Genomic DNA, 16000 nt, shown 5'->3' with positions numbered 1-16000 from the left:
TACGGAAGTTGCTCTATAAATAGAACACTATGTGTGCTATCAAAACACACTGCGAAAGAAATAATCAAAGAAATAATATCAGTATCCCTCCCTCTCTTTATCTGCTATTTTTTTGTGTTATAATTATAGTGTGATATTTTGCACTTATTTCGCTCTTGTCCTTAGCAAAAGTTATCTCTATAACTTTTGCCTACTTATAACAATAATATTATTATTTTTTATTAATTTTAAACCCAATAGCCCGGACAATTATCGCTTTTAAGGGTGAAGGTTGCTTTTAGACGACCATACAGGAAGACCAATACTTAGACAGGAAGGCAGCAGGGCGTTTCAAGGAAGGAACCGGAACAAAAACCTTTCTTCTTTTTCCTTTTTATTTTGGCAACCATTTACTTCCTACAAAAACAATCAATTCCCTCATCAACCCATCCAACGGTCCATAACTCACGAGGACCAAAATCATCAGAGGGAAAGGAATTCTAGACCCTTTCGAAACACGGATCCAATCCCAACCGTCCACTACTTTCTCTCTCTCACATGATCACCTGATTTGTCTATATATATACACATATACACCCACACGGTCACGGCCTCAACTCTCCCAAGTTGCTCTGGACTAGGTTTGTTCTTCTTGTTCTGGCTTTCCTCGCAAGAAAATAGCAGATTCTCTGGGAGCTTGCTCCTCCTCCCCGTTATCTCATACAAAAGGAACACGATTCGCGATTTCGCTTTCGATTTGGGGATTAGGGTTTCGATCGATTTAGCCTGCCAAGATGTTTGGGAGGACGCCGAAGAAGAGCGATAACACTCGGTACTATGAGATTTTGGGAGTTTCGCAGAGTGCTTCTTCCGACGATTTGAAGAAGGCGTATAAGAAAGCCGCCATAAAAAACCACCCTGATAAGGGTGGAGATCCTGAGAAAGTAAGTGCCCACCTTTCCTTTTTGTTTAGATTTCTCGATTTGGTTTCCGTATTGGGATTTGGGGAATTGGGTGATTGTGGATTCTGCTGGTTCTGCTTTCATCGTGCTTGTAATTCTGTCAAGCCCTTTCCTTTTTGTTGAATTTGATTGGATATGGTATTTTTCATAAATTGTTGAGTGAATGAATTCATGGGTTGACCTGGAAATTGGGTTTCTTTTTATATTTTGGTTTAGGTATTTGTCGATAGAATTTCAGATTTGTGATAATGGGTTGCGGATTTTTTGGTTGATTTGGATCTGTAGGTGTAGGGCTAATGGTCTTTTCATGTATTATGCGTAGTTTAAAGAGTTGGCTCACGCTTATGAGGTTTTGAGTGACCCTGAGAAGCGTGAAATCTACGATCAGTATGGTGAGGATGCACTCAAGGAGGGAATGGGGGGTGGAGGTGGCGGCGGCCACGACCCATTTGACATCTTCTCATCTTTCTTTGGTGGAAGCCCATTTGGAGGTGCGAATTGTGTAATTGGTTTTCATGGTTTTCAGGTGGGGTTTCTTGTTGTGTAATGAATCGATTTTGTACTTGTTTGTATGAGCAGGTGGTGGTAGTAGCCGAGGACGAAGACAGAGACGTGGAGAAGATGTTGTCCATGCACTCAAGGTTTCTTTGGAGGACCTCTATCTTGGGACCTCGAAGAAGCTATCTTTATCGCGTAATGTGCTATGTTCCAAGTGTAACGGGTGAGTAGTAGTAGTAAAATTTTGTTTTTAAGCTTCATGCTAGGATAAAGTATAGAACTTGGAGGTTTGAAATTACGATGCTCACATGCGATGTGAATGTGTTTTTTCAAAATTGAAGCAAGGGTTCGAAATCTGGGGCTTCATTGAAGTGTTCTGGCTGTCAAGGAACTGGTATGAAGGTCTCAATTAGGCACCTGGGCCCGTCTATGATTCAACAGATGCAGCATGCTTGCAATGAGTGTAAGGGTACTGGAGAGACCATTAGTGACCGAGACCGCTGTACTCAGTGCAAGGGGGAGAAGGTTGTTCAAGAGAAGAAGGTTTTGGAAGTCCATGTGGAGAAAGGCATGCAGAATGGACAGAAGATCACATTCCCTGGTGAAGCAGATGAAGCTGTATGTTACATATCCTCATTAATTGTGACTTGGTGTTATTAGTAGTAGCAGTTATAGTTTTAATTCTGTATTTGGAAATGTGGGATTGATTGGTTTGCTGTGTCTACTGTGTCATTGCAGCCTGAGACAGTCACTGGTGATATAGTGTTTGTCATTCAGCAAAAAGAACATCCAAAGTTCAAGAGAAAGGGCGAGGACCTTTTCGTCGAGCACACTCTGTCTCTAACTGAGGCTCTATGCGGCTTCCAGTTTGTGTTGACCCATCTGGATGGCAGGCAGCTGCTTATAAAATCAAACCCTGGCGAAGTTGTCAAGCCTGGTAAGTAAAGCTAATAAATAAACTAAGAGAATTTAATGTATTGGCTAGTGAATCCTCGGAATGTTATAATCCTGTGATTTATTTTGATAATGCAGATTCGTTCAAGGCAATCAATGACGAGGGTATGCCCATCTATCAGAGGCCATTCATGAAGGGGAAGCTGTACATTCACTTTAATGTGGAATTCCCAGAGTCTCTCAACCCTGAGCAAGTAAAGGCCTTGGAGGCTGCTCTTCCAGGCAAGCCATCAGCATCTCAGCTCATGGATATGGAGGTGGATGAGTGTGAGGAGACGAATCTGTATGATGTGAACATGGAGGAGGAGATGAGGAGGAAGCAGCAGCAGGCTCAGCAAGAGGCCTATGATGAGGATGATGACATGCCTGGTGGTGCTCAGAGGGTGCAATGCGCCCAGCAGTGATGACTGATGCTAGTTTTTGAAAAGTTGGACAAGTTTTCGGGTGCCTGCTGAAGTGTAACAACGGATGACAAGGTGGGGGGATGAAAGGAGAAGGGCCCCCGGGTTGGGGGGTGGGGGGGGGGGGGGGGGGGGGGTGGTGTGGGTGGGTGTGGTGGTGGGCGGGGCGGGGGGGTTGTGATGATGGCATGGCGGTCTAGAATTTTGAAACACTTATTATAATTAGATGTTATGTGATGATTCTGAACATCGTGTTATTCTTCCACTATCTTTTTATAAATGACCATTATTCCTATTGCTCTTTTTATGGCCATCAGTCTTACAGTTTAATGTGTATTTATAACATTTTCAAAGGAGATGTCAAATTGTTCAAATCAGCAATAACGGTAACAAAAGACAGCAGCAATGATTTTCAATTGAGAAGCAAAATCTGATGTTGTATGACATGGATTGACATCTTTCTCTCTTGCTGTCAAATTTGACGGCAAGGTCAAATGCTTTTTAATTAATTATTAAATATTTTTTTATTTTTTTCTTCTTCAACTCCTTTGTGCTCAACTCCTCTAGTGAGGTTCCCAATGCCATGGTATTGTCCAACGCCTCCCCCTTCTTCGCCTTATCCGAAACCTTCTGAACCGAAAAACTGCAATAACTCTGAAATCTCATCCAATTCCTTCACCAATCCTTCCTGCCCTTTTGACCCAATCGTCAATTCGTAGTTTAATAAATTGTTTGGATCGTTCGTCTTTGCTTTTGGGTTCGATCCTGGCCTGGAGTCGGAGTCCGATGAGGCGTAGAGAGAGAAGTAATGCGAGTGGTCGAGCTTGACGGCGCCTTCGTCCTTAGCCGGAGGCCATTGGATCTCGTCGTCGACTCGGGTGGAGCCGATGCTTCAAGCAGAGCAAAAGGGGTGGTATTGGTAGGTAGGGTTAGGGTTTTTGGGGAATAGATTTTCGTAGAGGTCTTTCATGTCGAGGGAAGGGTAGAGATTTGGGGCTACGGAGGTAGGGATTGAAGTTGTTTCTGGGTTCTATTATCAAATTATTTATATATGTAAAAATATAAAATATATAATAGCAATTATGAAAAGAAAATAGTGTAATAAATTAATAATTTAATTTGACATATCGGATGAAAAACAAAATTTTAAAAGATGTTAAAATGCCACATCAGCTGTCAAATTCAAATTTTATGTTTAAAATTTGACATCTCGTTTGGAGATGGTATTAGTGTGTTAAAAATATGAGGCGTTGGAGAGTTAAACTGCATGTCTTAATCACATATATGCATTGTTCTAAAAATCATCGCCTAGTGCCGTCTAAGCCTTGTCTAGGCGTTAAGTGGCTGATCAATGTCCTGATTAATGCTTAGGTGTTTGAAAATTAAGAATGGATGCCTAGACCTGCTGAGACATCCTTTAGGCACCTGCCTAGCCCGTTCAGAGCTGCTTAGGCACTTGCCTAGGTTGCAACTCACCTAAATAGAAAATAGATAATTTTCTAGTGCCTAGACGGATCTCACTTGAACAGAAAATAGATAACTTTCATTTGCATTTTTTTTTTTAATAAATTGTAAAATACTTGTTGAATACTTAAATGAACACACATTATCCATATTTTCATTATATTTCAATACTTCATAATATGTATGTCATTCTATTTTGTAGTTTATGATGAAATTATATATATTTTAAGTATAAACAAGCACTTATTTACACGAAATATAATAGATTTACTTAAATCCGTCTTGTTTGTCTAGGCGCCCACCTAGCCGCCTATGTGCTAGGTTCCAGCCCACTAACCGACTAGCGCCTAGCGTCTTTTAGAACCTTGCATATATGTCCTGCATTTGTACGACAGTTGATATATCTATTATACATAAAGAGAGCACAAAAGGTGAATAGTATTTTGGTGTCATAATGCTTTACCAAAAATAATTGGACAAAAATGCTTCGAAAATAAAAAACATTAAAGGCATCCTAAAATAATGCATCAAATAAGTTAAGGGCATTTTCGTCATTCTAATAGTATTTTTTTAATAATTAATGATTTTGTGGGTTTTTTGTTTTTGTTTTGTTTTTAATTAGTACTTCACAATAGGCTAGTAATAATGTGATTCAATTTATCTATTATCTATTTTTAAACACGTTCAAAACATCTTAAAAGACATGTAATGCCGGTTATAAATTCGCACGTGGATAATAATATGATTAAATTAGTTGTCAAATGATTTTTTTTCTTTTTTTAAACACGTTCAAAACATTTTAAGAAACCTGTAATGTAAGATCCCACATCGCCCAGGGGTGAGGATCATGTAAGTCTTATATGTATATTCCCATCTCTACTTAGCACGAGACCTTTTGGGAGCTCACTGACTTCGGGTTCCATTGGAACTTTGAAATTAAGCGAATTCGCGCGAGAGCAATCCTAGGATGGGTGACCCATTGGGAAGTTCTGCTCATATGAGTTCCCAAAAACAAAACTGCACTCCGCAACGGCATGGTCGGGGCCTAAAGCGGACAATATCGTGTTACGGTGGAGTCGAGCTCGGAATGTGGTGGGGGCCTGGACCGGGATGTGAAAATTTGGTATCAGAGCCAATCCCTGGTCAGAAGTGTGCCGATGAGGACGTTGGGCCCCTAAAGTGGGGTGGATTGTGAGATCCCACATCGCCCAGGGGTGAGGATCCTGTAAGCCTTATATGTATATTCCCATCTTTACCTAGCACGAGGCCTTTCAGGAACTCACTGGCTTCATGTTCCATTGGAACTCCGAAGTTAAGCGAGTTTGCGCGAGAGCAATCCCAGGATGGGTGATCCATTGGGAAGTTCTGCTCGTGTGAGTTCCTAGAAATAAAACCATGAGGGCGTGGTCGAGGCCCAAAGAGAACAATATCGTGCTACGGTAGAGTCGAGTCCGGGATGTGGTGGGAGCCCGAGCCGGGATGTGACATGTAATGCTGGTTATAAAAAAGTCTTTCGTACGCGGATAATAATATGATTAAATTAGTTGTCAAATGATTTTTTTTTTTTTTTTTTTAACAAACGATATTATCTACACTAAGGAGAAGGAGGTGAGCTTTGCCTCACAATGGGCTAACAATAATGTGATTCAATCAATTATTTATTAAATATTATTTTCTCTATTCTTAATGTAAATTCTATAGAGACTGATTTTATTATATGAATTCAGCTGCTTTAATTGGTTTAAGAGGGGTTTCTTCTAGCATGTCTTAACTTCCTGGTTTCTCACAGAATTCTATCTATAACCTTTTTGGATTTTTCACCCTTCCGGGCATAATTTATTGGTGGGCATGGATCAAAATTTTTCTCTTGGTCACCAGGTAATGTATGAATACCTATTGCTTACTTCAATATCAAGAGAAAGTTGTAGCAATAGTTTTTCAACTTTATTCAATTTTAGCAATGGTCTCACAATTAAAAATCTATGATCATTAATCCCTTAACTCATCAAAACGTAGCTATGGTCTTTTTCTTTAACTCTATTAAAATGAGTCATGTTAGAAGAACTATTGCTGAAATTGGGTTAAAGTTTAAGGAACCATTGTTCCAATTGAATTAAAGTTGAGCGACAATTGCTACAATGTTCTCATTTGGTTTTTCATATTTACCCATTGATTTAGCCTTATATGTGTGGCAAGTGACTCATTTTGACAAAAGTTTTAACAAAGTTGATGAAAAGGACTATGCACGTTTTGATGAGTTAAGGGACAAATGATCACAGATTTTTAGATGAGGTATCCTTCCTCCAATTGGATTAAATTTTCAAGGTTCATTTCTACAATTTTCTCTAATATCAATGGTACATAATACATGAACGTGGATTTAATGTTTTAATCTTAACATTTGACATCAAATCTTAATATGAGTGATCACAAACAACAGAACGAGACTTAGACTTGAAGAGAAAACATTTCGAGAAGCATGCCTACCCTTTTCATAAGATTTTAAAAGACGCTAGGCGCTAGTCGGGTGGCGGGCTGGGGTCTAGCGCCTAGACGAACGCCTAGGAGACTAGGCGGATTTAAGTAAATATATTATATTTTGTGTAAATAAGTGTGTGTTTATACTTAAAATATATATAATTTCATCATAAACTACAAAATAAAATGACATATATATTATGAAGTATTGAAACATAATAAAAACATGGGGAATAAAGATATAATGTGTGTTCATTTAAGTATGCAATAAGTCTCTTATAATTTATTGAAAAAAAATATAATGCAAGGGAGATTATATTCACACACCCCAAATTACTTCTCCCACACCCTTTTAATTTTTTAATATTTTTCTATCACGCGTTAGTGATGTGTAGAAAATATTAAAAAATTAAAAGGATGTGGGAGAAGTAATTTGGGGTGTGCGAATATAATTTCTCTAATGCAAAATGAAAGTTATCTATTTTCTATCTAAGTGAGTTGCAACCTAGTTGAGTCTGGACGGGCCAGGCGGGTGTCTAGGCGATGTAGGCGGGCGCCTCAGCACGTCTAGGCATCATTTCTTAATTTTCAAACGCCTAAACATTAATCGGGACGGTGACCAGCTGCCTAGCGCCTATGCAGGGTCTAGACGATGCTAGGCGGAGATCTTTAGAACAGTGCCCCTTCATGTAGTGGAATTATTATTAATTTATTTATACATTTCAAAACAAATTAGAAAGTCTTTCATCCACAAGGCAGAAAGCAGAAATATCAAACCTGGAGAGTACGAACTCTCCATGAAACAATCAAATATTGGTTTCATAAAATATGAAAATTTTCGTATGAAATGATAATAAATTCAGTACAAAAACTAGTCTCGTGGAATTTCGATCTTTTTACGGAGATACCGCAGAATTTGCTGCATAGAAGCCTTTGGCTTATCCCCATCTCTAACACATAACTTTGCCACAGCTAGAAGACTTTTGAGCTCCCTAGAATCGTAACTGCTACCAAGATCAGGATCTAGCATCTTGTGAATAGAACTACAGAAGCGAGACTCCCGGATCCATTGAACTAGATCTGCTCCTCCATTTTCTGATGATTGACCGGTGATGAGCTCCAGGATCAGCACCCCAAGCTGGAACATTATGTTACCGCATTCCTGACCCATGCAATCTGCATGAAAGGGGAAGAATATGAGGTCTGCAGTAAGTATTTACGAGGGTTAGGTCAAGAGAATCAACCTTTCGGGCATGAGGTATGTGGTACTGTGACATAACTTTCACCAGAACTTTGAAGCCCGACGTCTGAAAGCTGTGATCAGAAAAACAAAGACCATATGAAGTTTGACAAAGTCGACAGCAGTAGCCTTCTTACACCTAGTAGATCCGAATCCAACGGAGTCCTCACCTTTGCATTAAAGTTTTCATCTAGCATGATGCTACTTGAGTTAATGGAGACGTGATACATTGGAGGTTCGTTGAAGAGAAGCAAGTACTCCTGCATTGAAATTCTAGAACGCTGTAAGCTAAACTCCTCTGGCTGGCAATGCACATAGAGGAACTTCCAACACGTAAATATATGATTAATTTAGGTACATTATCGACACAATGGAACCATAGAACTTTACAAATTTTTTGGATTAGTTGAGATATAAGAGCAGTGGATTAGTATCCTGCTTTAGAAGTGGAAAATGATACTGCTACAATCTTATGGTGACTTGATGCATGAAATCAAATTATGGAGTAAATGTTTGTGGCGTTAAGATGTAAAATACCAATGCTGCCACGACACCAATGGCTATTTGTAGCCGTGTCCTCCAATTCAAGGGAGTTCTAATGGGATCTGCCAACAATAAAGAGAGAATCAAATTTTGCACAGATGCACACATACACAAAATTCTGCTTGGAATGTTACCATTAAGATGCTCCTTCAAGCTCCCCCTTTCTATGTTGTCAAACACTAGGAACCTGAGAAAACAAACGATAGATATGTCAAATGAAAAAAAATTGAGAGCAACAGATAATTTCGACAACGGCAAAGGTATATAACTTATTCATACATTGCAGTGACCGTGGACAGAATGGTCGTATGACTAGTTCTATTGTCAATCCAAAAAACCGATCTTGAAGGAATGTCAATGTATTTCTTTAAAGGTTTATCTTCCACTTTCACATTAAATATAGAATTCAGGAAATTAACAAGAGCTTGAAAAACCAGAGCAAATTTAACAGTTCAAGAAAAGGACCAATACACAAGGCACCCCCCGCGGGGGGGGGGGGGGGGGGGGGGGGGGGGGGTGGGATGGCATAATATCTTGAGCTCACTCAAAAGAAACCAACACTTTAACATCCCTGGAAAATGCACATCGGAAAGGTAATTAATTTCGTTTTGTGGCCTCTTTCGATTCGTGGACAGGGCAAAGCACCCATCCTCTAAACTTACCGCAGCATACATCCTAGGCAAAAACAAAATCAAATAGTTTCCTCCATTCTCAAATGGTGGCCATTTATACGGGTGCGTTGGTGGAAATTAATGAAAGAAAGTGACAGAATGAAACAAGTTGAGCATCAGACCGTCTATGTCCAGTAGAGAATCCCCTGAGAGCAAGAAGGTGACGATGATGCAAGCACCCCAACAGTTGCACTTCTCTGTAGAAGACATCTTTTCCTTGATCGTAGTCTCTAATTTCTTTTATCAATACAACTCCACCATCATGAAATCTGGCCTTATAAGCAGCTATATGAGAATTGGTATACATGATTGTCTCAAAACCATCCGTTGCTCTCTTTATATCCTTGTAAGGAAAATGCTTCATAAATAATATTTGGCCTGAAAATAAGAACATATAAGAGAGGTCTAATAAAAATTTATTTAACCACGCGTAATTGGAACACAAATTGAATTCAGTTTCCTTTTTCAACTCACTATGATATCCAGGTTATATTAGGAGTCAAAATCCAAGCCGTTGCCTCATAATAATTAGTCTGAACTTCGAAGAGTTACAAGTGAAGAGAAACTAGAAATACATTGTAACTATCGGGAATTGGTGCAGAGTGAGGTGATCGAAGATAAACTGTGCAGGCCCAATCTTGAGAGAGAGAGAAAGAAATTAAGGGAAACACAGACACTCTCCAAATTACCCCTATTTAATCCGAAACTCAGAGAATCGTATAGTATTAATGGACATGTATCTTAATCCATAATCAGTCGCTTTAAAAGTTTCGCAAAACTTGGCCTTCGTTCATCAAATGTAACTTCTATCAACCGAAATTTACCACTTGAGGATCAACCGAAATTTACTTCAGTAAGAATACTTCACTAAACATGAAGTTGCTCACATGCATAACAGAGATGATTTCTGCATTAATGTTCAACAAGCTTTTCGACAGATATTTAAATTGGCTAATTAGCGCATACAAAAACAAAAAGAAGCCTCTGAAGACAGGTTTGGCTCAATCAAAGAGCCAAGTTAAACTTTTCACAATTTTTACAGACCGCAATGAAACAAAAACGTACGGGTAATGCTACGGAGACAAAATTTGCAAACTAAATGGTGTGTCACCAGTAGGAATGAGTACGTTTATCAATGCTTAAGTCATAATCCAATCAGTAACTTCCATTTCATTTAGTTTGAAAAATTTAGTCTCCGTAGCGTTACTCAAAACGGAAAGGTCTGCTTCGGTATATCACATTCAAACCAAGAAAATATAACAAGCCAAATTGCTTAAAAAATCCTTCCTCAATTGGCCAGTTTTAAAAGCAAATCCTCAGATTCTAACAGTGGACCTACAAAATTACTAGAATCTACGAAACGAACAAATTCCTCAAAATCTCAAAATTCAGATAGAAATCTGGGACACAACAGCCCTGAAGACCAAAACAGAGTAACAGCTAACAGCTCCAAGACAGTTCAACCAACATCATCAAAAACCAAAAACAAACCCACGTTGAATTGAGCAAATTAAACTCCGAATTCCGACAAACTGCATAAATCCGACGACATCAAACGGATAAGAAAATCCCATATTGTTTACAAGCCCAACAAAAATTCATGGTGAAGAGAGTAACAATTACTTGAAAACAAAAGAGTAGAAGGTAAAAATTTGAAGTACCCGACCGAGATCGGCGGAGCCACGAGAGGAGGCGAGGCCGGAGTTTGCGAATCAGGCGGTGCATTTGGGTGAATTGGAAAGTGGGATCCAAGAGGTAGGTGAAGTGGAAGAACAGAGGCTGAGGCGCTGTAAATTTCCATTTCGTCTTTATACCAAGAGAAAAAGGTTACGGGATGGATTCGCTTTTTACCTTTTTTTGTGGGGTGCTTAGCGAGAGAGAAGATTAGGAAAGAGGGTAAAATATTCAAAGCCCCAGATTAGTTAATAATTGAATAGAATGACAAATGTGACGGTTGAAGTTAAAAGAATCAAGGGGTGACTGACTACACTGTTTTGGCAGTATACCTGTACAGATCCAAGATTTAGTTGACTATTCCCGTATCCCCCTCTAGCGTCACATGGACATTGTGCTGATTCGGAAGTGCTTCTAAATTGATCGAAAGTATTTTTTGTGAAAATATTTTTGAAATTAATTCTCAGTAAGAATTCAAGTGGATAAGTGATTCATGCAGTAAGTATATATCTGATGCTTATTTTAAAAAATCATTTAAACTGCTTTTGGAACCCAAAATCAGTTTCATGAAAAATGATTCTAGTTATTTTTAGCTAGTCTATGGTCAGGTATAACGAGTTATTACATTGCTATGAGTGCGACTAATGTCATAGATATTATCAAAGCAAAACTGATGCCATAATCCTAAATTCTTCATGATAACCAAAAAAAGGTTATGACACACCCCGATCCGTAATATCCATCTGGATTTCGAATCGAGCTATGCTGGCCGCCACTCGGAAGGTGACGAAGTCATAAATTGTAGTGAGGTGGAAAAAGTATGAATAAATTTAAACCTTAAAGTGCATAAATGCAAGAGTGTGCATGTGAGCGGGAATGAACCTATTCACATGTGATGTCAAAGCATAAGTAAAGTATAGTAAAAGTAGAATAAGAATTATACCATCGAAGGTAATCTCCTATTCCAACATTTGCCAAGAATTCTTGTTAATACGAACATTGCTACTAAATCTCGGAGGGGCGAAAAACAAAGATGAGTGAGCCTAAAAATAAATCTTTATAAAAACCTTTTTGAAAACATATTTTTGAAGCAAACAATATAAGAAATTATGAAAATAACAATATAAATTCCAATGATAATATCATAAAGAAAATCACAACATCAATAGTATACAAGATTAATATAAACAACTAGAGATAAAGTTAGAAAAACTGACAAACTTGGAGATTGAGACTTGCATAAATGCAATGCCCTCAAGACATAATTTCGCCCCTACTCTTGTGCTTGTGGTTCGGTAGGCGTCCATTTCCCAGGATTCAACAATCTATAATTTGAAGTCAAAGCACTTCAATCTTTAGACTATGACAAACTTTATATATTTCGTACTCTCAAGACATGACTCAGAATTTGACTAAGACATTGGAGAAAACTGTTCTCTTAATTCTATTAGACAGGTGGGATGCTTGAGTTTATATAGAACTCAAGCCACCCTTTTTGACACATTATGATTGTTGCCTAAAGTTCCAACGAATAGATACAACTCGTGAATTTGAATTCAACCATGACACATGACTCTTATTTTTCATTCATACAAATATTAAATATTATAATATATAATTTCCAACAATCCCCCGTATGAATGAAAAATTAAGAAGAATTTGAGAGTATATGCGGACAAGAGATGCATCGGGATATGTGTCTTTTGAACTTGAACCTACCCTAGTGAATACTTATCGGATTTACTTGGTGACACAGTGGATATGGAATCTTGAACTGTTCACCACAACAGTAAACTGAGACAATAAGCAACACACATCACTAATCCTAATATATTCTAGTTCATACGGTTGTCTTCACCTTAGTTCTGAACAAATCCCGAATTCATGAGAGCTTTAGAGAATTTAGTTATCTCATACTTATAGAAGCGACCCACTTCTACTCTTACATAGATGACCACTGATTAAAAATACTCTGCAATATTCCTCTTATTTATAAGATTAAGTATAAATGTACATTCTAAAATTTTTGCAGACAACACACTTCTTCCAACATAGGATTGAGGTATATAGTGTGTTAACTTCTTTGAATCATGCCTAACCAGTTTGCCTATTGAAGTTAGACCATAGGATTTCCAATCAACTAAGTTAGGTTTTCGCTCGACTGATTCATTAGTTATATTGGCTTTAGCCTCATTCCCCTTGATGATCAACTTACTCTCTAGTCTAACATTTAATAATTGGATCCACCACTAGGTTAACTATCATTAATGGTGTGCACAATCCATCTTATGAAATTATTATATTTCATACGAGAGTAGTTGTTTGACATTGTTTGAAATGTCAAGTCCTCAAAATTATATTAGGACTTAATTACTAAGTAATTTGCTAACACTAAGCACTTGGGCAAACTCCCCCACATTTAAGGTATTTTTAAGAAGGTCTCTAACCTTGCCATACCTTAAACAAGTACTCATTACAAGATATGACATCTTAAATGTCGTTCAATTAGCAAATTACTTTTAACCAACCTCCACAATTTTTTCATAATTGTAGTTTCTTTTAATGCTATCATTAAATCGATCACATTTTCCACTTTAAGAAGTAAGGAACAACTAAGATAAACTCTCTCTCTACGCCTCATTAGAATCCCCGCCAAGGAATGTCAACTGCCTTTGAATATAAGCCTTAATTTGCCTATACCATTGTAAGAGATATAATTTTTTCTCTCTTTCTAGAAGCATTTTTTCTTTTTTCTTTTTTCAGACTTCTTAAGTTGACATATAATCTCAAGGATAGCTAAGTCAATTCCCCACATTTCACACGCATTGTAGTTGCTTTAATGTTATTAATAACTCTTTCATCATACATCATACTTGAGAAGAAAGCCGATGAAAATAGACTTTCTATATCATATCTATATTCACTTGTTAGGGCTCTGTCTTAACAACTTTCAAAGTTCCCATTTTTAAAGACTCATTTATAGAGTGCTTTAAGTCTTTCAAATATACCTTGCCCCCCACAGTCCAATCGTCATCTTCCAAAGTTGAATAACTCATGCAACATGATGAGTTCTGACTACACCAAAAGGCGTGTGTCCAGTTCTCTTAGGATTATATACCCTTTCATTTGAATACAACTCATTCCAACGGATCAGGTTTGAAAATGTATTCTATCAATTAGAAATGCAAGTTGTTAGTGTGAAGTAAATTTTCTTGCGAACACTAAAAACATACTTCACATGAAATCACACACACACACGGCAAAGCCTCTCAATTAGTTGTGACTCATGGTATGATTCATGTAATCTAACAGATGTGTTTGATTGTTTTACCAATTAACATATCTTTTCATTTTAAATGCAAAAGATACACGATTTACGTCTTTAGCATGAAGACGTGATTGCCAACTGCAAACTGATGCCATTCATAGACATCATTGATCTCTTTCGTTAGTTTGAAAAAGATCATCATAATCACATCTCTGTAACTTAATATAGTTACTGACAAAAGACCCATAAGTCATCATGCCCTTTCAACATTTTTGGAAAGATGGCATTTGTTTAGTCTTTCATGCATTTGTTTGGATTTGAACAATCATAGCCGTTCCCTTTTGGGATTGGCAAGAAGGATGTAATTTCCAGCTTACCACATCCCTTCACCAATCAGTAACCAATTTGGGCAAACGTTGTGATTTATATTCAGATAATTAAACATATGCCTGATAACATACGGTTTGAATTGTTAAACCATTCTACCACTTTGTTTTATTCTAGAAACCAATATGCACTCAAAAGGCTTAACATGAAAATTGCAATCAATTGTTCCAGATACATTCCTTCAAATCTGTGTGCGCATTCTTTGGTAAATTGAAATTGTCAAATAATATAACATCTGAAATTGGTTTGTCAAACAAAGAGATAACCAAATAATTAATTGTCAGCATGGACCAAGATTAATATCATAATCATGAATCGTGCTTCATATATAAAAACGAAAATACCAATCAGTACTACGGTAAGAATACGATTCATTAGACAAGCAAATGCACCGCTTCAAATATGATAGATTACTAGTAAACTACTATGTCTATCTTTAGAAAAAAACAAAATATAGTCATGCAATTAAACATATAATGTCTTTGAGTGGTCAATTAATATACGATAATATATCCAGCACTGTTGTAATCAATATGGGTAACGATATTAGACGCAAGTCATACATCCATAACGATCATCATGTGCAATGATCTGAAAATCATCACCAACTTGTTTGATGATTTTTTTTTCTTTCCCTGCTTTACGTATACTGCATACATGTATTATAGCCTATAATCCCTTGAATCATATTTTCTAACAATTGCATAGAGATATAAATTTCTGTCTTTAGATTTTTGGAGCAAGTAATATTAGAATTTATGAAAATAACAATATAAATTCCAATGATAATAATCATAAAGAAAATCACAACATCAATAGTATACAAGATTAACATAAACAACTAGAGATAAAGTTAGAAAAACTGACAAACTTGGAGATTGAGGCTTGCATAAATGCAATGTCCTCAAGACAAAATTTCGGCGGGATGCTTAAGTTTATATAGAACTCAAGCCACCCTGATAGGCCTAGCATAGGGGCTAGCCTGGGTGTGCAGTGTGCATGAAGCCTAGCAAGAGCTAGCTTCAGTTTGGGCTTGGGTGCAACAAGCCCAGCTAAAAAGGCTGGCTTCGGATCGCGGGCCAAGGCCCGAGAACCTAGCAAGCAAGCTTGCTGCAAGTGGTGAGTGGGAGGAGCCCAGCAAGCATCGAGCTTGCTAGAAATGGGCCAGGGGCACATAGGTGAGCCCAACAAAGCTGCAAGCTTGCTGGAATGGACTAGGGCTGCAAGCCCGATTCAAAACCCTAACCAGGCCAAAGGCTTGGGTGTCATGCATGCACAGCAAAGCCCAAAGGACTACTACCGTGTGGTTTAGACGGCCAACGACATCATCCCAAGGTGGTCCATGCGGCAGGGCTACAGGCCAGCGATGGGGCAAGGCGGTGGTGCTGGTGGTGGCGCTGTGGTAAGCCACCGCGTATGCCGCATTGATTCCCGTATTTTTTTTCAAATTCTAGGGTTTAAAAACCTTATTGCTTCTAAAT

General features: G+C 38.0%; 2 protein-coding genes across 4 annotated transcripts; one reads left to right on the top strand and one right to left on the bottom strand.

Moving 5' to 3' along the window:
* The first annotated feature begins 586 nt into the window (after positions 1 to 586).
* On the top strand, positions 587 to 3089 carry LOC148698045 (dnaJ protein homolog ANJ1-like). The gene is made up of 6 exons (XM_088691150.1): positions 587 to 923; positions 1264 to 1432; positions 1521 to 1662; positions 1781 to 2057; positions 2178 to 2376; positions 2472 to 3089. Exons 1-6 carry the CDS (start codon positions 774 to 776, stop codon positions 2795 to 2797), a joined length of 1263 nt encoding a protein of 420 aa, XP_088547276.1. The 5' UTR covers positions 587 to 773; the 3' UTR covers positions 2798 to 3089.
* Positions 3090 to 7505: 4416 nt separating this feature from the next.
* Positions 7506 to 11069, bottom strand: LOC148698044 (Protein kinase superfamily protein). 3 transcript variants are annotated; one of them, XM_088691149.1, is made up of 8 exons: positions 10852 to 11069; positions 9665 to 9827; positions 9313 to 9568; positions 8654 to 8706; positions 8514 to 8581; positions 8147 to 8236; positions 7981 to 8050; positions 7506 to 7912 (listed from the first exon to the last, which is right to left on the bottom strand). In XM_088691149.1, the coding sequence occupies exons 3-8, from the start codon at positions 9552 to 9554 to the stop codon at positions 7608 to 7610; spliced, it is 828 nt and encodes a 275-aa protein (XP_088547275.1). In that variant the 5' UTR covers positions 9555 to 9568; positions 9665 to 9827; positions 10852 to 11069; the 3' UTR covers positions 7506 to 7607. The 3 variants fall into 3 exon arrangements, with proteins under 3 accessions (XP_088547275.1, XP_088547273.1, XP_088547274.1); XM_088691147.1 differs by lacking the exon at positions 9665 to 9827; XM_088691148.1 differs by lacking the exon at positions 9665 to 9827 and having other exon boundaries at positions 10857 to 11067.
* Between the last annotated feature and the right edge of the window lie 4931 nt (positions 11070 to 16000).

Source organism: Pyrus communis, chromosome 3 (genome assembly GCF_041283825.1).
Source record: "Pyrus communis isolate YQ-2024b chromosome 3, ASM4128382v1, whole genome shotgun sequence".
NCBI lineage: Eukaryota > Viridiplantae > Streptophyta > Magnoliopsida > Rosales > Rosaceae > Pyrus > Pyrus communis.
The sequence above is the reverse complement of the archived record's forward strand: the minus strand, read 5'-3'. Positions and strand labels throughout refer to the sequence as shown.